The sequence below is a fragment of the Cuculus canorus genome, chromosome 6 (assembly GCF_017976375.1).
Source record: "Cuculus canorus isolate bCucCan1 chromosome 6, bCucCan1.pri, whole genome shotgun sequence".
NCBI lineage: Eukaryota > Metazoa > Chordata > Aves > Cuculiformes > Cuculidae > Cuculus > Cuculus canorus.
Genome location: NC_071406.1, coordinates 28,166,101 through 28,191,318, shown reverse-complemented (window position 1 = coordinate 28,191,318; position 25,218 = coordinate 28,166,101). Strand labels below are relative to the sequence as shown.

The 25,218-nt window shown below is 39.7% G+C and overlaps 1 protein-coding gene across 3 annotated transcripts in view; it reads right to left on the bottom strand.

Moving 5' to 3' along the window:
- Positions 1-25,218, bottom strand: part of PARD3B (par-3 family cell polarity regulator beta) — a 421,427-nt gene that overhangs the window by 71,723 nt on the left and 324,486 nt on the right. For all 3 annotated transcript variants that reach the window (XM_054069863.1, XM_054069864.1, XM_054069865.1), the window contains one exon: positions 11,011-11,307. In XM_054069863.1, coding sequence (XP_053925838.1) covers positions 11,011-11,307 — 297 coding nt within the window. The remainder of the gene's footprint in view (positions 1-11,010; positions 11,308-25,218) is intronic.

Here is a 25,218-nt window from a genome sequence, read left to right as displayed (position 1 = left end):
TATTTAGAGAGAAAAGGAGGAAAAGATCAATCCCTTCCCCCCAGTCTCCTTTACTCTCCCTCTCTGAAGCAGCCTTGCTTAAACATTGCCATACAAAGGCACAAAATAATTGCCTCCTGTTTGTTTGGTTTTTTTTTTCAAATCAGAGACAGCAGCTGATGTTAAAGGAAGAAAAAGACACCTTATTCAGATGAAGGATTGCAGACTGCCTGCTTGTAATTTGAGTACTAACAATCAATAACAATTAAGAACATGTTTTTCGTTTTGATGCTGTTCCCCAACCCTCCTCCACAACCTCACACCCCTTTGTCATGTTACAGAAGCATCCATAAGCTGGGACTCCAGCCACTGAAGGCCTCCTCTGTTGTTACCCAAGAGCAGAGCAGAAGCAATCCAGGTGCCCTGGTCAGCAGCATACTTACAACATACAAGTGCTCAATTAAAGCAGTCCTTTCAGACAGTTACGGAGCATTATGGCGACTCAGGCATAGACAGCAGTTGCCCTTTCTCTGCCTCACCACAAGACAGACCATGTATTGAACGTGTTTTTGACCCTCTGAAGGTGCATTGTCGCTTACTTTTCAATTGCCTGGTCATGTACACCACTTACATCAGGAACATGTTCTATGCTTAAACTTACATGCCAGTCTCAAATTAATGGTTTTCCATGCATTTTACGTTAATACCATAATGATCATTTGCAGTCGCTTCCCATTTACAAGGCAATAACCATATCCAGGACTAAGTAGGCATCAAAGCCTAAAGGCAAAGTGTTTATAACAGATAAACTCCACAGCTGAAAGACATGCTCTAGTTATTATAATACTGTTTTGAGAAGAAATGCCCTGAAGATACTATTATGCCAAAAAAATTTATTTAAGATTAAAATTTTAAGTGAATGAAGAAATTAAACCATAAATATGGGTCAAAGACTGAACAATAAGATGTTTGAAATGTTAAAACATTAGCTGGTGCTTTCTCATTTCTTCTCACTGCTTACAAATCACTGGAGAGAAGGGACTAACGATCTCCCAGAGTAAGGATTCAACAGAATACTGTGACACTGCAAAACTGTCACAATGACCTACTGGTACACGAGTGGGAAACTGGAGCAAAACAAGCAGAGAAAAAATAAATCAAGACGACATTTATTGCTTTACTAGTATGGTAAATTTATTTAATTTTATCATTTTCTAGAGGTATCTCACACTCACTCTTCTTGCACCTTTTTTAGCATAACTTGTTTTTTGTTTTACTCCAATTCAGCCTGTTGGAATAAAAAAATGAAGGCAGCAAACTGTTTTGCTAGCCATTGAAGAGTATACAATCTTTCATGCAATCACTCTCCACTGCTTTCAGAAAAGGGCCTCCAGACACCAAGGACAAGTTTGTGATAAAAAAAGATAACCAGTGTGGTTATCTGAAGCAACATCATTTTCTCATGTGCCTCTGACCTAACGAAAGACCTCACTTTCTTTCAGATACAGCCCACAACATAGTTTAAGACAAGTTATTTATTTAATTTGCTATGACAGTCTAATGCCACTCTCCACAAAATAGTCACAGTTCTCTTAGATCATCTCAAACCCAATATTGATACCTTGATCAATGTCAACAAGTGCTCTGCTGCCTGCCAGAGAAACTGCTCCTTAGTCACAGTACATGTGGATTCCATATGGTGCCAGGTCTCCTTGTGGGGATGTAAGGATGATCACAGAGGTTCAGAGTGTGTATCAACTTAACTACATCAGAAGACTTGAGCTGATGAAACAATAAAATATTTCTTGGTCTACTATGACCCCTTGGATAATTGTCTGTGCCAATGGACTCGTGATTGTGGATTGAAAAAGCACATTTTAGAGTTTGTCACTGAGTGTATGGTCTGCACAGCTGTCAGACAATCACCACAATTATTCTCCTTTTATTCTCCTTTTATTCATCATCCTGTTGCCTATTAAGCCATTTTCATCACATCACATGAGTCCTCCCAATATTTTTGCTAGCACAATATTGAATGATTTTCAGCTTTTTGAACAACATCAATTCTTACGGTTTTCTGCTGACCAAAAGATCTGGTTCGTGCTTCTGCCTATCAGCAATGTTGCTTACTAAGCGCTTGGGTGACCTTCCACCAATGGCATCTTGACACAAGCAGGGAGCAAGGTCCTGGACTCTTTTTAGGAGCAGTCATTTTACACTGTTATCAGATGCTTGAACCCTACATGAGAAGGGTTCCCATCGACTCATTCTAAGGTCAGATCTGCATCCCTGCTAAATCTTTTTTATCTTATTATGCTGAAAGCTAAGTCACTCAGTGGAACAGAAGAACTAAGATTAGCAGAAAAATCTTAAAGATCTGCCAGTACAAACTCCAGGTAAACTGGGACTGCAGAAAAATCAGTGTAGAAAGAATCTTCTCAGAATATGGCAAGAAAGCCCTACATCCTATGGATGCATAGAGATGACAGCAGTTTCCACTGTAAGGTTTGCACTACACAGTTAAGCTGTATGAGCACCACACAGATCTAAGCACTTTGCCTGGACATGAGCAGTCATGCTAGAAAACTCTATCAGAGTTACGGCATTGTTCCTGGTGGCAGCATAACCTGGCGATGCCGGCAGGTCTAAGGTGTGCCCCACGGCTCTCCCCATGGCAGTCATCTCAACTACCGTAAGAGTTTTTCCTGGCAAACTGGAAACACAATGTACGTCTGTTCTGAGAATATATGAGAATTGTTGCTCAAAGAATCTTAGGACTTATTTATGCTTCTCATTGCTTAATGACAAGGGTGGCTGGGGATTGCTTTACCTGTAGCTCAGAGGAACCTGTCAGCACAGGTCCCACTGACCTTGGATAACCTCAAACAGAAGAGAAGACACCGTAAAAACATTTCTCATGGCTCCAGACAGCTGATGTCCATTTCCCCTGTCACATCTAAGAGTTCCTTCCCCATCTTCATTAGACAGATACCATTGCTGTCTTAATTGGAACTATGCAGCATTTTGAAACAGTCCAGTTGATAGCCCTTTTTCCCTCTCCTCCAAGCTTAATCCTTTGTCCATTACTCCAAGATTTCTGGGTAAGGATTCTTTGACTCCCACTAAACTTTGACTATTTTTTAAAAATAGTTTGACCAAAAGCCACTAATTTATCTCAAGAGGACAGAGCTTGCTGTGAGCTTGTCTCATCCTCTGGAGTCTGAACATAAGGAAGTTCATACAGTCTGTGCTCTTCATGTCCTACTTCTTTCCCCTCAGTTTTTTAATACAGACTTAAAGTCTACCACCAACAAAATCTCATACCCTCATCTACTGGTCAGGTTTACTAAACAAAGATTACCTCTACAAAGAAAAAAAAGAATCCCTTTCTTCTATTTAGCTAGTAGCAAGTAGGAAAAAGCTTGGGAGAGGAATTTTTGAAAGCCATGGTTTTGGACAGAGTGTGAGCTCTCTGAGGTCAGCAATGCAGATCCATCTTACACTGGGCTACCCAGCAGAGCTGGCACAAGGCCAAGTCATCGAGCCTTGCTCTGGAAGTAATTGTGAATCCAGAAGCTTGGAGATGGCAAGGCAAAATGACTGTGTTGGCAAGCTAGGGACAAACCGGCAGAGAGTTAATAAAAAGATTGGGAACTGGGCTGAGAGAAAGGGAAAACAAAAGAAAAACAAACAGTTTCTTGGCAAAGGACTTGCTGGAAAGACAAGCTTCACAACTGTGAGCAGCATAATGACCTTCTGCTTGTTGTTTCTCTTCAATCAGGGAAATGGAACTAGGTTAATATTCATCATTTAACCAGAATTTCAGTACAGAATAAACCTGACAGAAAATATACCTTTTTTTGCCCTTTGCTAGAGCAACTCTGCAAGGCTAATGATGTGGCCAAAGAGATTAATTCTGACAAAAGACCTCCTGGATCAATGATAAGCTGGACATTTTGAAAACCCTGACGTGTATGAAGTAGAACACACTACTGGAGAGCAGTGGGAAAACAATACCACATCAGATTTAAGCATGTCCCTTTCACTTCAATTAAAATAAGATTTAGCAATTTTATTTAAGATTACCAAATTCTCAGGGGAAGTGCATTTCTCTGCCTGTGCTGCTACCAGACAACTATTAATTAGGAAGAAGAAAACACAGCTCACAACACTACATCCATCCATCCATACTGCTTATCCAGTAAGGTATATTTTCTTGTTCAAGGAAAAGATCCTAGTTACATTGCTTGCCTACGAAATGGAAATACCACATACTATTAGCATATATACTTTAAGTATGGAAGCCATTGGCCTATAAACAAGATTCTAACGGTTTCTCTTCTGAACAGTTCTGACTGTTTAATTAATCTTCAGCCATTAACCGTTCATTTAAAATGCCACTTACAAAATCTTAATTTTGTACATTATCAGCTGGTTCACAAATAGCTATCTATGAGCAGAAGTGTAACGATCTTCCTCTCTCTTTCTTGGAGCTTACTGGTCTTGTAGTCAATTCTGGCTTCTTAATTAACCGCACACACAAATTAGCATTTAAAATTAAATGGTGCTTTGTTAAAACAATATTGTGCATTGAAAAGTTAATACATACACACATCATTCTGCTGCTGATTAAAGCAGCAAGGATGAGCTTTGGTCAAACAACATCCTGCATAAGACAGAATTTAGCATCTCTTGCACACACTAGGAAATACACTATGGCAGGAACACATGCAAGGCCATATGATTTCATTCCAGCTGCATGGACGATCTCATTTTGTCTTTATTTGTACATTTAAGAGGCTGACAACACCATCTGCATTTCACTCTTTATCCTCTGGTATGGTCTCATCTTCCAGTAACAGACCTGCTCTTTCTCCAGGGACCTATATTTTGCATTTGCATTTGTGTCCAAACAACTGAAAGAATGGGACGTTACCAATAAATAGGCAGAATTAATGTAAAATAATTCCATGCAATAATATATCACATAAGAAAAGACAGGGCTGGAGGAAAAAAAAAACCACAACCCAAACCTGAATGCATCTGAATGCCTAACAGCTGCCAAAACTCAGGCTCACCAGCATCTGCAGCAGGACAGTCTCAAGGGAGTTGTGGGAGTGCAGTATATAAAATTTTATACATCTGTCAATAAGTGAGGTGATCCAAATGCAAACCCTAGCAGGCAGGATGCACGCAGATTTGTGACTATTCCTGACAGAATTTATTTCTCCTAAAGAATGCATCGCCTCAAACAAGCATGCACGCATTACATGGCAAAACCAGCTCTGCTCTGGTTAGTTTGACAACTCCCTTCTGTTTAGACATGCTCTGAAATGCTCAGGGTCACCTGAGTTCCATGAAATCTGGGGTTTCCATGATAAGTGAACAATAGGACTGGGAAGGATCTGGATGAGGGGTTCCTGGGAAACATAACCTTGAACTCTGATCTGCAAAGTAGTTTTTCCTGAATACTACCAGTATACATTTTTTCCCTATTTATCTGTAGGAAATAAAACCAAGGCTCATTTATACATGTCCCAGGAAGTCCAGGTATTCAACATTTTCCCTAATTATCATAGTGAGTACACAGTAACCATTTATGCTTTCTGAGGAAGAAAACTACAAATAGTATCAGTAGCAGAAAACACAGTACAAGTGTAACTCCAGTGGCACAACCTACGCTCTTGTGAACCTAGTAGCCAAAGAGGTTTCTGGAGCGTCCTGCTCCTGTGAGCAGGATGCCTCCACTGAGAGCCCCCAGGAACCACTGAACCTCTGCTGTACTTGCCAAAGGCAGCTCAAATTTAGCTGTTGTCAAAAATCTATCAGCCAGAAATGACAGTAAACTGCCACACATTAAGGTTCTAGTCTTAACATCATAGGGAACAGTGACCAGGTCACATCCAAGGGTTCAGAAGACCTCGTGTTATGTCTCAGAAAAAATAAATTCCAGAGGAAAATGAGTCAGAGGACAGTCTCAGAAAGTATAGGGTAGTAAAGGACAGGGAAACAGCATAAATGATTTCAGGACACTAAGCTATGTGGTAAGAAAGAGCATATGGCTTGCTCATACTTGCCATGCCTTGTGAATCAAACTATTTCAATGCATGACCATAATTCTCTTTCCAGCGTAACACAAGGTTTAGTGGCAAAGGGTATGCAGACATTACACAGCCTCATTCAATTTCTATCTTGCCTCCACACTATCCATCTTAAAGGATGACTATTCCTGAGTAAAGGACCATCCACTCTTAAAGCAGTCGATTGCTTTTTTGCCACTCAGTGATAAAAGGTGTTGGAGATGGTTGCACAGTGAGCAATGGCAACTGTACTTTGTACTGAGAACAAGAAAACTCCAATTTCTGGCTGACTAGAAATAAAGGGCTAAGTAACATACCAGGGCAACCCTAACTTGCCCGAAGCTTTTTTTGTGCAGCCCTGAAACCCTATGGCCTTGGATTGAGCAGGATAGGAGTGACCTCTATCTGCCCAAAAGACATGCATTTAACGTGGTTTTTAGTAAAAAAGGCTCCATTTGCTAAATTTCAAACCTCTGAACCCTTTCTACTCTCCTCTCAGGCTTACACATAGCTTACATTTGCCATTCGGCTTCACAGGACACACAGAACAATTTGTTCCTTTGATCCCTTCCAGGAAGAGGCGGATTGCTTGATGTCTTTGCTTGGCCCTCTCATGACTCTGGCCAACTCTGAGGGTAGGGTATGAGGGGCAGAGTTAGGGTTGCACAAGAGTATTGGTTTCATTTCCCCATTTTCAACTTTGTATGCTGCTATATTGAACATTCTGGAAGAGTGTAAGTTTCCACAAGGGAACGTTCACCCTGAATAAGGAAGATCTATTTTTCAATTAATTAATTAACATTGCAGAGTATAAGATCTTGTATGGTGGGACCCAATACAGCATCTCCAAACCCAGAGAGCTGGATGAGGCCAGGGTTGTGGACTCCACTCCTATGTAATAAAAGAGTGTTGTTTTTTTAATTAGTATTTTTTAAAAATCTGCAACAAGATACAGCTCTGAATCTATTCTCGTTAAACAAAGGAAAATTGTATCCACTTTTGTCCGAGCAGCACTTTGAAACTCCCCAAGATAAGACATATAAATAAATGGAGAATTATACTTGGCAATGGTTTTGGCATCAGACTTTAAATGTTTCATAGTTCTGTGCTGAGGAAATAAGTTGAGCAAAATCTCTAGAACCTTTCTGGAGATGTACTCGGGGTGTTTGGATATACTTGACAGCACCATGTTCAAGGGAGGAAAAAAGAGGAAATTGCTTATTCAAAACGTGAGAAAGGGTTGCACCATGTGACATGCCTGACATTTAAGTGATAATAGCATTGTACATATGCTCTTTTGGCTTTGGTCTGACACCTAGGCTCTGCCATGGTGCAACTTAGCACTGTCGTTGTACAGCCTTGATGACTAAACTGAGAGAGATGTGACTTACCACTTGTTTCAGGAACATATGGGCCACAGCGCACTCAGCCTCTGCTGCAGGCTGGGGAAATGTACAGCGTCTCAGGCAAAGACCCTGCGAGTTCCCCAGCTGCGCAAGGTGGCTGTGCAGGCTGCACCATCCTTTGCGATGCCATTTGCATTACAGAAAATTGTGGCTAATTAGAAATAAACAGAAAAATGCTTGATTTACAAAGAAATGTGTGATTTTGCCAGCTGATTTTTTTTTTCACTCGCTTTAGCTTAACATTCACAGAATACACTGATCATGCTAATGCTTTTGCTATATTCATTAATAAGGACAATTTACATTTACATAGCACCTCTCTTAGTTAAGAATTCCAAAGCTTTCAGCAAAATATACACAAAAAATTACATCCATTTCACTGAATATAGTCATTGTTGGAATGAAAATCAACAATTGTGAAGAAGTGCAGAAGAACGTTACACAACAGTTGCAAATAAGATAGAAAGCAAGACCCCCAAAAACCCAAAGCAAAAAAACCCTGGAGATGCCAGATGCAAGTGTAGGTAAAGGGGACATTATTATGCAAACAGCGATGTGAAGCAGGTCTCTATGTGCCCTAAGGAGCAGTGTGTGGAGGCACCAAACATACTTCATAACCATTAAAGCAACAGACATCATACATGTGCAGCCTATTGCTTTCCTGCATACTGTGGGAGATAACTCTGAAGTGTGACTGAGCCAAGAAATATGAACCAGGAACACATACATGATGGATTCTGGTGATGAGAAAAGGGAAGGTGAATAAGTGCATGCAGATTGAGAACAGCACTTATCTGGTCACTGAGCTTCTTAATTTACAAATGGCTTACAAATTTTAAAAGGCATTAATTATGTTAATACATTCTTCTGCAAAAATAAAATAAAAATGAACTTCTTGTTTCAAATGATGAGTTTTAATTCTCTATCATAAAGACACATAACTGCAATTCCAAGACTGAAATGAAATCATCTATTCTCTTTATGTTTAAATCCCCCTTCTACCCCAAACCCCATTTACTTCAGTCACCGATCAAGTCTCCCCACACTATATTACAAGTTGCGAGTCAGAGGTGGGAGAAAAAGCCATCCATCTAAAGTAAAATTAATAGCAAAACTTGGAGAGAAAGCATGCACGGGTTGGCAAGACCAAAGCATGAGCTATTACATGACAAATGTGTTGATAAATGTTCAGCCCTGCAAACACAAAATAACTTTGGTTTGGCTAATAAGCATCCATTATACCCCTTTCCCATCATTTTGCGGCAGACAAGGTAGTTTTCATACTTGACCCTTGAAAGCAGATTTGTTTTTGTAATTAACTTGTTATCCAGGGATTTTTCTTTCCACGTCTCTTTCTCCTTTCAATACTCTCCCCCTAGCACAGACTGATTTCCTTGCCTGAAGTTGCCACTGTAGTCAACAACTGCTGGCTGAGACCTCACGACTCACTGCATAAATTCACATAAAATTATTCATGTTTGGCACATTTCTGCTGGCGAATAACAACAATCTTTTTGTCTCTGAGACAAAGGAAAGAAAGATTTAAAAAAACAACAAAGGCAGCCTAATAAGAATTCCACATTTCCTCTTTCTTCCTAATCTGGTTAAACAGCCTCTACAAGCCTGAAAAAGTCAACAAAGCAAAGTTGCTGTGACTGTTTGTCTTTCAGTATAGAATCAACACAGATGGAATAGCCTCTCAGCATGACTTTCGATCATGGGCTCAGATATGAGGTCACTTTTCTTGCCTGTTAGATGTTTTGGATTTAGTTTTTCACTGGGTTGTCATGCTACCATCCAATTACAACAAAATCGACACTAAAAGCCAGGATGCCAACACCAAATCTAAACTTGGTTGGGACTTCAATCTAGTCCACATAGCAAGTCAAGAGTTCATTCACTGTAGCTACAACCACAACAGAAGCAATCAAATAAATGAGGTCAGAGGGAAAGACTTGAACGCTTCTTTTTGGTTAATGGAAAAACAATGTATAGACCACACTTCTAAACTGATGACATCTTTAAAATGTAAAGCTCTGTTAAAACTGATAATACAAAGAAACTTTTATGACAATGTATTAGTCCAATTGAGTTACATCAGTGTATATTTACATTTGAAAATTACACAAACCTGAATTTAGACTGCTTCCCACTAGGAATCCTCGGATCTTGGCTTACTGAGTTAGTATAACCTTGGTTTCTGCTCCCTTTGCCATACATAAAACGTTTGTGCAACTTTAAGTGATAATTGCCTCAAGACTTTTCTAGTACAGCAAAGCTTGCTAAAGAGCAAAAAGCTGCGATCACTACAATTTATTTCATCCTCTTCACCCTTATGCAGTAGGGGAAGAGTTAATTATATGGAAGAAGAAAATCAGCAATGTCATTATGTTTTGAAAAATCTCAACTATACAGTATTTAAGTGGAAAAGAGAGATACTTGGCCCATTCCCTGCTGCAAACTTAGATCTATGTCAGAAGTGTTTTATTACTATTTATAACCATGACTCAGTAGACGTTTTTAAAGTACTATGATGCCACAAACTGAAAACACTTCTATGTCTGTGCTTACATATTTCTCCAAAATTAACAAGCACTGTATCACATAGCACAGATTGAGACTATGGGGAGACACTACAGATTGTAATATGAACTCAAAGCGTGAACAATTCCTCAAGTCCCCCATGTCTTGGTCTGTCAGCTCTTCTTTTCACATAAACTACTATATCTTGCCTACACACTCAGACGTTGGTTTGAAAAACGCAACATTGATATATTAATGCCATGGTAGTAATGAAGTCTTTCGTTCTTTTAGCCCCAAATTCCAGAAGTAATCAGTTTGAAAATCATCATAATGGTGGCTACATCATCATCTCAAAGGAATCTCTGTTTTCTTTTAACCCAGGATAAAACTTGACCATCTCTCTTTAATGCTATAAACCTGGAAGCTTGACAGTAAGGATTAAAAATTGCTCTTTCCTTCCCACTTGCTTATTGGAAAGGCTGTGAAAGGCAATCAGTCTTGTAAAGCCACACTTCACAGTCTGCATAAAAATGTTGTGATCCCCCATCCCCTTCCTAACCTAAATGAAAGTGTATAATATCACACAGCTGGGGAAAACTAAACCATAAACATATGCAATGTATCATGCTATCATACAAAACCTGTTACTAATAGGCACTTGATGATCTGCAGGATCGAATGGGATCTGAAAACACAGATTATTTTTGCTGCAGGGTAAGAACTTTTCCCAATTGAAAGAGGGAAAACTACTCTCTCAGCAGTGTCGGAATTGGACTGGAGTCAATTCATTCATTCTGTTTGTGAAATATGGACTTTTCTTTAATGATTTCTGTTTGACTGCTGCCTTGCTCGGGTGCTTTGGGGAGTACTGCTGCAGTGAACCAGGGTTTGGTTAAGAGGAAACCCATGGCTTTCTAGTCAGTACATACAGGGGCTTGGGGCATCTGGACAGCCCCGTCACCTAGCTCCAAGCTCCCTCCCCACTGAGCTATCATGTTTGTAATGCCAGGTGGCAATATTACCTGTCACCAGGAGTCTGTGGGTAGTGCTGCTTGTTTATTTTTGCGTACAGTCCCTCCAAGTGCTCCCTTTCTATTGCTGTGGAAGGAGAATCACGTGGATATACAAAGGTTTCTGCCACTGCTGGTGATGATGGCCGGTAGATGCTTGCTGCTGGATAAGACTCTCGGAAGTGGTTTACTCTGGCATAATTTGGATCCACCTCATCATCATCAATGTCAGGTCCTCCAGTACCAGAAGAATAATCACTCAGGCCTCTCAGCTGCTTTTGCCGTAACTCCTGATGCTTTGCACCAATCCTAATAACGAAAAAGAACAAATATAAGATTGGATCTGCTTCAGCAGCAACCACAGACACTGAATCATCACACAACTTTGGAGCACTAACCCCAAACTCAACTGATTAGATCTTCCAGTACACCGTGGACCTGGTGCCAGATAAAACAAATGATGCATGCAGCAATTTTGTTCTTTATCTCTGGCAATCATTTTTGTAACCAAGGCTCGTCATCATTCCAATGAAAAAAAAAACTAATGCTGAATACAGTGTAGCTTTTTACAAGTGTATGCATAAACACTTACAGTTTTAATTCTCTACCTACCCACCACTCTGCAGTTAACAAACCTAACCCAATCCTGAAACTTTTAATCTAAATTAGCCAGGAAAATTGTTACTGCCCCTTGGTCACTTGACCCACCTCAATTCTCCTAAATACATTAACTTGTGAAAAGTGGATTAAACGTAAACGTAAATGGAGAGATGGCACAGTTGTCTCTAATCAAAGGACCACAGTTAATTTGCTGAAGATTTAATTTTTAAAAAAATTTTATTTTGGCTACTTAAATGTGGAAATCACACCTTATTATTCAGGGGCTAGGGACAAAGTGAAACCACAAAGAAATTAATAGGAACCTGACAGAGATGAATTGATACATATAAGTGAATTAAAGACTATTACTGGCAGTACTCCACTTTGATAAAGCCTTAAGTGGTATTACAAAATGCTGCTGCTAATCAGGGCCATTGTGTAATCTCTTCGGAATAGTAAAAGATATTCAGGTAAATTTCAAACTCAGCTGATATTCAATGATTCAACATTCATGTGGGAGAAAAAAAAATCCTACAGCAGGGCTTTGTAAGCATACAACTTCTGTTAACTGCTCAGCTACTCTTCAACACAGTGTAATTAAATGCACTGAGATGGATCTGGCAGAATGCTGACCACAGTATGTAATAAATATAATTTACAGAAAATAATGTAGCATAGAGGAAAAAAACAAAGGACAGAAGACAGATACAGAGATGCAGTGCCTGACAGAAGAAGTCAACATTTGCTGTTGACTGCATCTGAAGTACAGCAGCACAGAAAGAATGGTATAATTTGTACAACAGGAGAATAAGCAAAAAGAGTCTACCAGACTTGGTTACCCCAGGAAAGCATAATGGCCTCAGGACTGTGCACAGTGAAAAATGAAGATGTTCTGGAGAAAATCTTTAAAAGGCATGGAGAAAATGGTTCCCTAGAGAAACAGATAAGCACATTGGGAGCTTCCAGTCTGACAGACAGGAACTACTAAGTGCAGAATGGGATTCTTACCATTTATTTTGTTTCATTAGAATTGTATAATCAAAATAAATACAAATAATTCGAGGCTAAAAAGGATCACAAATAATTCTATTGAGAACAGTATGTTTTACTACACGTATCATTGAGTACAATAATGTGTATCATGCATGCTTTCCAGTAACACCTCTCCGTTCACTGTGCTAGGACATATCTAGAGGTGATGCCCTTTACAGAGGGATGTGTCTGCATATAATACAATCCTTGAGTCAGGGGGCATGCCCACTACCCATGCTTTGTCTTCCCTCTGTGAAGCAGATGACCTTTCTTCTCTCTAATACTGTGTGCCCAGCCTTGAGTACTGTGTGCACTTTTGGGTGCCTCAATACAAGGAGAACACCAAACTCCTGGAGTGTGTCCAGAGGAGGGAGATTAAGATGGTGAAAGGCCTCAAAGGGGAAGAATTTTGGAGGGGTGGCTGAGGTCACTTGGTTTGTTCAGCTTGGAGAAGAGAAGGTCATTGCAGTCTACACCTTCCTTAAGGCAGGCAGTGGACAGGGGTGCTTATCTCCTCTCTCTGGTGACTAGTGAAAGGACACAAAGAGAGGCAACGAATCATATTCTATGAAATATTTTAATATAAGGACCATGTGAGAGAATATCTCCCTAGTACACTACTTCTGCTTGAGGAAGTTCCTGATCCCAGCTCAGTTAGTTCGTTTTTTCTTCAGATATTATTAAAAATACTCACGTAGACTTAATGTAATCTGCTACAGTAGTTCTTAGAGATGAAAGGATAACGAGAAGAATAAACTACAATCCTTCTATATCCTTAACACCTCTCAGGTTTCTATGCTGAGGCTTCCTAAGAATTTCTCCTTTTTTCTTCTTGGAGCTTCTTTCACTGTAAAATCGCCTCCTCCTCCTGTACCCTTCATGCCACTTCTCTTTTCCTTCAGGTTTTCATGCCACACATACTCTTTATTTAGAATTCAAACACTGGCCTGGGTCAGGACAGGCGCTATGCTCAAGTGCAATCTCACCCAGGGTAAGGCAGTGTTTCCAAGAAGTCACAGACTTCAAAATGAACCTTTGATTCTGCACAATTCTGACCCTATCCACAAGGGAGATTTTATTGGAGAATCTTACAGAGGGCATAGCCTGTTGTCAATATGTGATCAACTCAGTTGGGAAGGCACATATTCTCTCAGTTTAGTATTGATTACACTGGCTCAGCCAGATGATGGCTTCTTGGGACAGTGAGAGTTTAATAGCATTTGCAGAATGATGAGACATACAACTTATTCTCTGTAAAACTAAAGGCGATGCTGGTATAGACCTTGGGAAAAGTCACGCTTTTATTCATAAAGCAATGGACAATGGCACGGGGAGAAAGACAACACTGAGGAGCTGTATATGAAAATAGAAACTAAAAAGCAGTGGTCAGCTTGCATTTCTATCTAAACCACAAAACATTGCTAGCAAATGAGTAATAATTAGAGAGCAGCTGAAACTATGCAAAGCCTTTATACTCCAAGGGTTTGTGAATAAAGATAAAAGACTGTGGAGCAGGGAGTGGTGGAGGAGTCAGTTTGCCTGTGTCCAAGACTGAAACTCCATATCCATCATTCATATAAAGGAATTTGGGGCAAAGTTACCACTAGGTCCATTCATATAAAAACCAGTCACTTCAGGTAGCTCATCGTCTGAGAGCACTCATCCCACTATGAGGACAGGGATGGACTTCCATTGCAAATAAGGCTCCAGACATCAACGAAGCAGCAAGGGAGGCCTATGCTGCTGATTTCCACCTTTTTTACACACAAGGACTTCAAGGGAAACCCTCTTGCAAAAGGATTAATATTTTATATGTCCCACATGGGATTATGCCCGAAATGTAAAACCGAAGGCATTATATCTGTTTGAAAAAAAAAATAAATCACACAAGTAACTGTTAGCTCCTGCACCAAATAAACTCCGCCGGGTTAGTGGTAGCCCTTGCCTCTGATCATCCTGCTCTTCTTCTACTAAAATGCACAAAGCACTATGAGATTGTTGCTGTCTTACAGATTAACTCTGACAAAGCGTCGAATGTCCTTAAACAACTGGGAAACTGTGGAGGCCTTCACCCTCAATTGGTGACCAAAACAGCCCAAGCAAAGACTGGTGCAGGAATATATCATATGAGGTAGAAGTTTCATGGCAGACACAGGTCCATGTAGGATGATATAGGCAGAAAAATGGGAGGATTCTGCATTTCAAGAGATGGTCTTAGCACATGCTAGTGAAGAAGGCACGGCACACAGTCCTGAGAAGAGCCTCAGTAGTTTCTCAGACAATGATAAGTCATAATGTTCTTTGGACCAATACATCACTCATCCTCTAGGTAGTTAAGACTTATTTAGAGCAAGAGTACTGCAGTAAGGCACTCATGTGAATCTGGCTTTCATGTCTGACAGTGAGAGTAATTTCTCCTGTTATCAATACTGGTATATTCTGCACAACAAAAGCTGGAATTAGGTCACCACAATTTTCTTTTGTTCCTGTGAATAAGCCTGGCTTCTTCAACTTTTCCTTCTGCATGCAATCTTCAGTCGCTGCCACTATTATAAGTCAAACCTGCTCAAGAACAATTATTTTCATTTTATATTATACAGACCAGTCAATATTAGGTTTTGTAAAATTCTTCATGATCAATGTTTCATCTTTTCAATATGCTTGTTATAATTGCATTAATATCTCTTGTTCCCTTTTTACTCTTCCACACAAATCTATAAAATTTGCTCAGTTATTTCTTTCATTTCAATCCAAACGTTCAAATACAGGGAAACAAACTATGGGATGAATGTTTTTTCTCTCTATTTACCACTCCTTCTCTTATATTTTTCACTTATATTTCTTAACATTTTTATGCTGTACTTCAGCATTGTGTTTTCACTCAGTTCTAAAGCAATCTTTTCTCTAGCACATCCCTGCTAGGTGCCCAGGAGTTCTTTACTGATATACAAAAAATGAATGTGCTCTTCTTCCACTGCTTTCATTGCTCTGCCAACTCTGCTAAGCAGGCTAATTCTGCTATGTCCCACTCTAGTTGTTTACCATTTCTGCACCTCCCTCTGTGTTTCTCCCTATCTGAAACAACGTCATCTTTACTCCCCGTCTCCATTTCCCCCACCCAAAAAAAATCTTCCAAATCAACACAACTATCTCAGCAAGCAGCTTACAGTACTGCGAACAAACAATTACAACAAGAGAGCCCTAAACTCACAGCACAGGATGGGTCTGATTAAACAACTGGTGCAAATTTGTGACAAAAGATAAAATGTCACTCAGCACCACGATGCTGGCAGTGAAACCAGAGATGAAGAGAGGCACAGGTCACCATCTGAACCATTTAGTGTAGCACTAAAGTTTCTACAAACTTCCTGATAAGGGAAAGGGAAAAGAAAAACTCACACAGAATGAAGGGAAGTTAGATATATTTCCTTTTGGGTATCCCATATCAAACCTCCTTGCTCTCTTCCGCCACCTGAACACCAGGCTCTCCAGTTAAATCACTGCATGACAAATAGATCAACTTCCCTTAGCTGCGTTTCTGTAAAAACACAACCTTTGCACACAAGCAGCCAGAGGACAGGCAACAGAAGTGCCATATCAAGCAATGCCCTCCTTTTCTTTTCCATGACCCACCTTTTTCTCAAGAGCATCCAAACACATGCCCTATCTAATCCTTTCTGTAGCTTTCAAGACCCACTAGCTATCACTAGAAGCTTTCTCTGGAACAAATGATTTCAGAAAAAAAAATATATTTTGATATATCACATAACTTCAATAGAACTATAGGTAACATTTCCCAAGGATGTTGTATGCTATTTGTAGAAGTCAAACGAAGGCAGAATTCTGTCTACCTAATGCACTTCTGGAAGTGGGATGTGGTATTTTGAAAACGCTTCTCTACACTTCCACATACTGTTCAGTAGCGCATCCCCAGAGCTATAAATCACTGAAACACTCTCATTTATCCTTCAAACAATCTTCCTGTCTGACATACCCACACAAATCATCTATGGTGATTTCTCATGTACTAACACATGAAAAGATGCATAAACCTAGAGGGCAGCAGCCATAAAAGGGTTAAAAGCCCAAACAGCTCCTTCCAGCTGCAGCTCAGACACAGGATTGAGTTACTGTGGCTTAACAAGTTATTGTGTTTCTGCTGAGCTACTGTCAATGACCACATATGTATTCGCTGCCTGTGACAAACACAATGTAAAACGCTTTACCCTGACATCAGTGACAGAGACACCGACAGGCAAAAGCTGGCTTAAAAGCCTGCAGAGTGAGCCAGCTGCAGGAAGAGAGATGGACCACCTCAAGAAAACTCCAGAAGAGCCAAGCAGAAGTGACTTCTGGAGCAGACCCAGAAATGCTTTCAGGAATAGAATGACAGAGCTAGAAAAAGCTGTAAGAGATACTCCTCATCTCTTGGCCCACCAGGTGGAAACTGGGTGGGTGGGTTGCAAGTGAGGAACAAGAAAACGATGAATCTTCTCAAACCAGTGCCCTAAGCCTTTATGAAAATTAAAAGGCAGGAATTAGTGTTATCAGCACAATAAATCCAACAGAGGCCAGGATCATTCAAAGCCGTGGAACCCAAAGACTGCCTTCAATGGGGAACAAAGAGCAAGACATTGCACGCAGCACAGCCTGCAGCTTTGGAGGCCCAAGACCAGCCGCAGCTCAAAAGGAGCTTTGCACAGCATCACGTCACAGTCTAACAAGCCATCCCCTTGGATCAGGACAAAATTGGAAGCGGCATGTCCTCCTGACTCTGCTAGCCCCAAACAAGGGACAGGGCACCTGCTGCCTAACATAAGAAGCAACTCAGCAGCACCAACAGCCACTAGACCTGACCACAGCATGAAAACTGCGGGTGGGAAGTTTGGCCCAGGAAAGATTGCAGGCTCTTACCTGGAGAGGTGCCTGCTGCACTTCACATCAGAACTGTTTTGGATAGGGAAAACTGACCAAAATAGACCCATGACAAAAAAGCACAACCTCTTCCAAGGTGATGGAACTCCTCCTCCCTTGCACTCCACATGAGTTCTGTGTCATGCTGTTTCTTCTGACTTCCCAAGGAAAGTGTAAAAGTGATACAACAGCTTTTTGTTTTTTTTCATTTGCCATGCACTGACTGTGTGCTTAGCAATGAGCAGAGCACAGAACAAAGAATGAAATGGTGTGAGCCCCCGAGGTGCCTATATAAGTAGTCAAACACAGGACAGAAAATGCAGTTGCTGACCAAAACAACATATTTCACAAAGGACCCTTGTTTTATACTTTAGATGAATACAACAACATTTCTTGTATGGTGGATTAAAAGGAATAGACTTTGTGGAAATGCAAAGAGGCATCTGAATGAGCAAGATGCTGGCTAAGTCAATGAAAGATGTTCCCCAGGGGAGAAGGATGAATAACACGCAAAGACAAAATGTGTAACAGAAACAGGGCCAAAAGTCTTTTAGGATAACTTCTATTGTGTTCACAATAAGAGAAGCAGAATTAGAACAGGGAAGTGAGTGTGTGTATAATCAGTTTGAGGTATACCTAAACTCTAAAAAGGGACCTGATCCTTTAAGTCTTTTGAGATCATTGAGATGCTAAACATTCTACTCATTTAGTTGTTCCTTGTGAACAGCAGAATAAAAGCTGCTGCAGTGCTTTTTTTCCCCACTCATGTGACTCTCCCTGAGATCTACATATCATAATGATTACTCAATTTATATCTGATTTAGTATCTCCAATACTTCAACTGTGATTTTACATAACATTTCTGCTTTTGTCTCTCATTTACCTAATTCGCACGTATATTGAGTAATGGGTTGTCTAGAGGAAAGCAACCTATTTCTGCAGAAGGTCACTTGGATTTCCATTGGGTTTAATGTTTTAATTCCTTTCTAGCTGCTAGCCAAATATATTTTGGTTAAGTAAAATCTTGTATTTTCATTCATTTACATAATAGTGGACTGAATACATCCTGCCTTCAGATATTCACAAGCCATAATCACTGATGGGAATGGGGATATTTCACTTGCATATCTGAAGAGATAATTTCAGTACAGTGCTTTTAATTTTTTTTTTATTTCATAATCATTTTTCAGACAGGCATGGTCTATAATGACATAAACAATCTTATTCAAATCTGTATCTTTTATTAGGAAAAGACTCATTTGTACTTTTTCAACCATCACCTAGGAAAACTCTAGCGGCAGGCAAGTCTCATAGCTAAAAAAACTCTAAATAAAATAAAAATCCATCTCTTGCCAGTAAATTGAGGACATCTGATATGGACTCATCAAGACTCAAACAATATCTAATTTAGTATTATTTTTCAGGGTATTCTACTGGAGGCATATTTGTCGAAAACATCTTCCACATAAGCTATGCAAGTGTTTCCTCATTCCAGCTCATTCTATTGTGCTGGATTTGAACATCTTCTCCCCCATAATTAGTATCTGTAATTGTAAACAAGAAGAAAAACAGTCTCAGAAATAAAAAAAGCAAGCCACAAATTTAAGGGAGTAAGAGACTGTAACTTGGGCTAAAAAAGATGGATCTTACAACAGCATTAACTGACCCAATGATAAAAAACACCAGGGCTAAACATAAAACATTGCCTGTTCTAGATAACTACCCCATTCTTGTATAACACTGAACTGACAAAAGAAGCTGCCTTTGTAGGGTTGTAAGTAAAGAAATGGAGGAAAGAAAAAGCTAAGAAGGAGATAGAGCTACACTGACCTTAAAATTTAAGATTATGACAAACTGAAGATGAAACGCAGCCCTTTTAATACCACAAAATGAGCAGTGTGAGCTTTAGATAGACAAGACTGAGGTCTTAATGTTTTTCCAGTTATTTCAGAGGTGAGAGGGAGTGATTACCAACAGGATTCTGCCCTCTAAAGAAAATCCTGGCTCTAATGAGGTCAGTGCTTTTTCACCTGCTCCATGAACTTCAATGAGAATAGGATTTTACCTTTGCTGTTAAATCTGAGGAAGTTTTTCCTGTCTCTCTTTTGGCCATGTTAGTTGTTCACTGGGTGAAGCACAGCAGATCACGGAAAGTCAACTACTGGAAAAGTCAACTATATTATATTCTGTATTTTACTACATTACATAATTTTCTTTACTCGCAACTACCCTGTTATTTTTTGAAGTGACAATACCAGAAAAAATAAGGTTGTAAAGAACCCTCTGAAGGTCACCCTGCTCAATCTCCTGCTGAAAGCAAGGCTGACTGCACAGATCAGGTTGCTTAGCCTCCTGTCAACAGGATGTTCCTTGTTTTGTGACAATGTGAACTATAACAGACAGTGGAATGATTCCAGGTTTGTCAAAATTACTTTGGCATCTTTCACCTGAGATGTTCTGATGCCTTTAAGAGCTCCAACCTCCTCTGCAAAACAGTCCTGATTCTGCAGGGCCTTTGCAGACCACAGGTAAGGAGCAGGGCTAGTTCTCAACACTGATTTAAGGGAATTCTCAGGCTGCTGTAATTTGTACTTTTCCGTTAAAAAGATAAGTAGGGTGCTGCGCACATCATACCAGAGTCCCTTTTGATAACACTAGCTCATTCCTGAACAAATAATCATGAAAAGAGAATCAAAATAACAGAATACTCCTAGAAAGCATGATTTAACATTGCTTATATTTTAGTCATTGGGAATTAATGTCAGGAATAGAAACAATGCCAACTGCAAAGGCACAGATTCATCTCTCCAGCTAAGATATCAAAGAAATTATTTCAGAGAAGTTCATCATATAAACAATGAAATATTATACAGTAACTCCAGTATACCTGCAGAGAAACTATGAGGAGACACAGACGTCACTCTATTAACTTATTCATTGTCACTGACTAGCTCAGATATCCAGCAACTGCTGTTGTAGGTTATCAGTCAAAGCCATTGAGGATTGTAACACCTCCTTAAGAAAAACACCACAGACATTGTAATGATCATGGGAAGACACAACATTAATTTAACACCTCATGAATAACCAACATCTACAACCATGTGCAGTAACACAGCCAGGAAGACTGACACCTATTGAGTTCCCCAGGCGTCCTCCTTCAGTGAATGGGTCTTTTTGGAACACTTCCTGTGTAGATACTTGCAGCTTCACTTTGCTAGTGAGACCTCATGAGTTCACACAACCACTTCGACAACTGCACAAACATTACAGCATCATTTGACTGAAATCCCAGTAGTAGAAGGAACAAGCCTAGCTCCATGTGATATGATATTCCATGCACATCTCTTTATCCTACACATATGGCACTGAACCTGGAACCTGTTGGATAGAATCTCTCTATTCAAGAACAAGAACAATCTTCATTTGTTTGTCTGGGATTCACAGGTTGTTTCTAATTAACAATCCCAGATTAGAAAGCAAACCCCAGCTTTGACTAAAGAGACAAAGCTATAAGACTTTTAGTTGTTTTGTTTTAAGCTCACAATGGAGACTTACACACAAAAACTGATTTCCTGCCTATCCCCACGAGTTGTATTCTCATTTTTCCCTCTTGGTAAGGGAGCGAGAACAGGAATTCTGTGCTGTGGCACTACTTCAAAGTGCGTGCCAAAGATTTATGATAGACTGTCATAAATCACATATGGAAGGGCAAGGAATGAAATGCAGCTTCCAAGTAATTTTTATGCCCTTATTGATTTTGGGGTAGGCAAGAGCTGACCTACATTCAGTACCGCATCAAAGAAATCCCTAGGCCAGCTCTGTCTGCCTCCTGGAAAGCGCTCTATTTCCCAGACTGGCTAGTACACTGGCTAGTTTCACTGTATTAGTTTGGCCTGGAAAAGCTTCTAACAGCAGTATTTCTGTTTTATAGCATCATTTTAAAAAACATCAAGTAATAAAACTCTTATATGTACAGAAAAGAACCATGCATTGGCTCACTTATGCAAGAAAGAGCCAGGCCATTGCCATGAGTTGCTCTGACCTTTAGGATGGGCAGGCGGCACAGCTCGTGAAAACTGGTTTCCAGAGCAAAGTGAAAACAGTGCCTTAATGAAGGGCAAACCAAAGAGACTAAAAGGCTTGGATGGGAAACTGAATGCTTAAATTTAGCAGGTACAGCTATGATACTCAGAAAGGTGTTTCTGATACCTGGAATAGCACTGTGATAGTTAAAGAAAAGGGCCAATTCTGTGTGCCATTCTGTTATCCTCATTTCTTAATATTCTTGTGCTAAGACAAGCTGGAATCAACTCTTAGAATAATGTTGTCTTAAAAATGCCTTCCAGTAGTGGATAAGCCACATGAAGGAGCTCAAGAATTGCTATTTGGTTTTAAATGCCACATCACAACCTATGTAAGGTAGGCGAGAGCCATCTACCTCAGCTACTCATAACCAAATACCAACTTCTCAATGTTCAGTGGTAGGCTTTTATTACACATTCTGGTATGCAGAGCAGCAGCAGATCTGAAATGAGAATCATTCAGAATCAATGGGTTGGGATTAATCTGTCCTGCTGTCCAGTGCAAGTGCTGCCACAGTAATAAACAGAAATCTGATAACTTCATACTGTCAGCACAAAATGAAACTATGACCTTGACCTGTGCAACATCACCCAGTAATTTTTTCATAACTTCAACATACCGTACTACACTGCTATGATCTAATAAGAATCTAAAAGTAATTAACTGGAATTTTTGAAAACTGAAGCCTTAATCAAATATGTATTCTTATCAGGGTTGCAAGCCAGCAATAAATTGGGACATTTAAAAAACTGGGATCCAATCCAATCCGTGATCTGATCAGGGTTCAATGGTTATAATAAATTGGGAGTATTAAAACTGGGATCACATCCAACACTTTATTTTGTCTAAACCACAGGACCTAGCTGTGCTGCAAAGTCAGGAATACTCAATGAACAGATATACCATGTTGGATTAACCCTTAATGAATGACGATGCACAAGCTCAGGAGTCCCAAACCCATGTGGTTTAGCACAGGGCTTAATGGTGAGAAGAGCAATTACCAACATTTTATCAGAGATCAATTTGAACTATAAACAGCCATAACAATGCTTTCAGGCTTGGCAGGTAGATAACACAGGCACAAAAGCTACACAGGGTCAGTAACAATGTGTGCTCTAACATGTACTACACATTTAAAAATCATACTTTGATATTTGTAACAGTCTGAGTTTCAACTTATTATTCAAAACAATTTGGCTTTTCTACCATACTGCCATGCATGCAGTTGTTTTCATTTTGATTTCTAGCAACATACAAATTGTTTGTAAGTAAAGATAATGAAACAAATGTTGACAGAAACAAAATGGAGTTTCACTCAAGTATTCGTTCATATATAAGTGATCTCCAAATGTTTTTATTCGTGTAAGATGCATTCCCTTCGTACAGGGAACTTGCAGCTGCAAAATTAAACCTCTGTTTGCCAAATATCAAAAACATATGTATTGATTTTTTTAACGATGGGAACAAGCAACAAGCATCAAAGCTGATAAGACGAGAGAAATGCTTCTCAGCTGCTGGAATGTTTCTGAAAAGTAAAAGAAATCCAGTCTTTAATATAAAACCTCAAACCATTAATTTTACCCAAATTTGAGATTGACTGTAACTTAAGCATCAAGTTCAAACACTTCAAAAGCAAGGGACAGAGGTTCCTTCTACTTCTGCAACACTCTTCTCAAAAATTCAATACTATTAAAAAATATTTCCTCAATTAATTCCAATAAGGACTATGAAACCAAGAGTGTTTTAACATAAAAACAAACTACTCTATGAACAAGTGCGGAGTACTGGTTTTTTTACATAGAGTGCCTCCTTATTCACCAGCTCATATACTTCTTTTTAAAATCACCCTATTTTCAACAAGGCATTTAATTTTGTGAAATTTTATTCTAATGTCAAGAAAACGTTCAACTCTGCAGGAACAGAGACTTTGGTCTCAGCAGGAATATTCCAGTAAAATAATACTAAACAAACAGGAAAAAACAGTTTTCTTTCAACTGATAGTCACTTTATTTGCATTTGAAAGGCAAACAAATTGTTATGTGTAAAACTCAAGTGCCTAATATATTTATCCAGTTTGTTTTACAATTTTTCAAATGTTAGAAAATTAAAAGGCAGCCCCAAACGAGTGGGGGAAAAGACAGAGAAAGGGAGGAAGAAAAATCTTGTTTTGAGGGAAAGAAAAGAAAGGATCTCTTCCAGAATTTAATAATGTAACGAACATCTTGTTAAAATGATAAATTCTGAGTAATTTATACAGAATACACTAAAAATACAGATTTGAGTCAGCTTGATGAAAATAAACCTCAGACATAGCCTTTGCTTTTTCCTTTTATGGGCAGATTCTAGACCTTTGGAGCACATGCTTTATTACAGCCAAACTCTTTGAAGCATGAACAAAATGATGAGTTTATTTAAAATAGGGCCTCAGTTCAATGAACCACTTGACTTGTGTCAGGAAGGACAAACCACCAGCTCAGAGAACTATATCACCAGTTAAGTCAGTCCTCCTTATCTATCTGTGTCAGGAACTTCTGACTTTCTCCAGTCAAGATTCGGTGACAACGCCTTGCTGTGGCGCAAGGAAAGCTAAGAGAGGTACTGGGAGAAGGAAACAGTGAAATTTAGAGGAGGTGCTGAATTCAGATGCAATTGGACACAGATAAGGCTATTACTAAACAAGGACTGCCTAACATCCTAAGTTCCCATTAAGCTCTTGAAGCCTGCGGAAGCAGCTTTATTTGGCAATAAGTACAGGCTTTGAAATAAAGGAGGCCAGGGCCTGAGGTCTGAAACAAATTCCTAGCCTGACAGGGACTTCTTAGAAACCAGGACAAGCAGCTACACTGCCTGCGTGTGACATTTTCCCCTACAGGTCACTTTTTTTTTGTCGTGCTAGATTTTCTCCCTTCTACATCAGCTGTAAACACATAGAGTCAGGCCCCAAGTTTCCCTAACAGCAATTAGCACTATGAGACCTTGATGGGGATTGCTCTGGAATACAAGCAGTAAAAAAATAAAGATGTCAGCATTTCAGTGCAAGATGTGGAGCTGCTTCAGAGAACTGCAGCTACACGGCAGCTCAGAGAGTTGTACTGAAAACTGAGAATAGGATAATGTGGAAGGGAAATAGAAATTACTAGGACAGAGAAATACTAAATTTATTTTCACTTTTTGAGGTTCCAATCTGAAACTTGGCAGCCCTTAAAAAGGGTTGCCAGGCAAATGTATGCTGAGGACCAATGCGCAAGCAAGATCAATCCTTGTGGGAAGCATCTGCACTACCCGGTGAGTGCTGTATACTCTGTCTGTATACGCCTACTAGCTCTAACACATTCTGGATGTGTCAGACTTGTTGCACATGCACTGTATGATTCCTTCTCTGTGCAAGAAGGAAATCCAACCTATTCTGAGCATGATGGACTGATGCTCATGAAGCACAATGACGTACGATCTGATGTTTCCTGTCAGAGCCGGCGTCACTGAGTTTGTACTGCACAGCCAACCCATAATTGTGCAGTGAAAACATCTGACATTTCTGCATGTCTCTATATCTTGTCAAAACTTCTGGAAGAAGGCTCTATCCTTTAT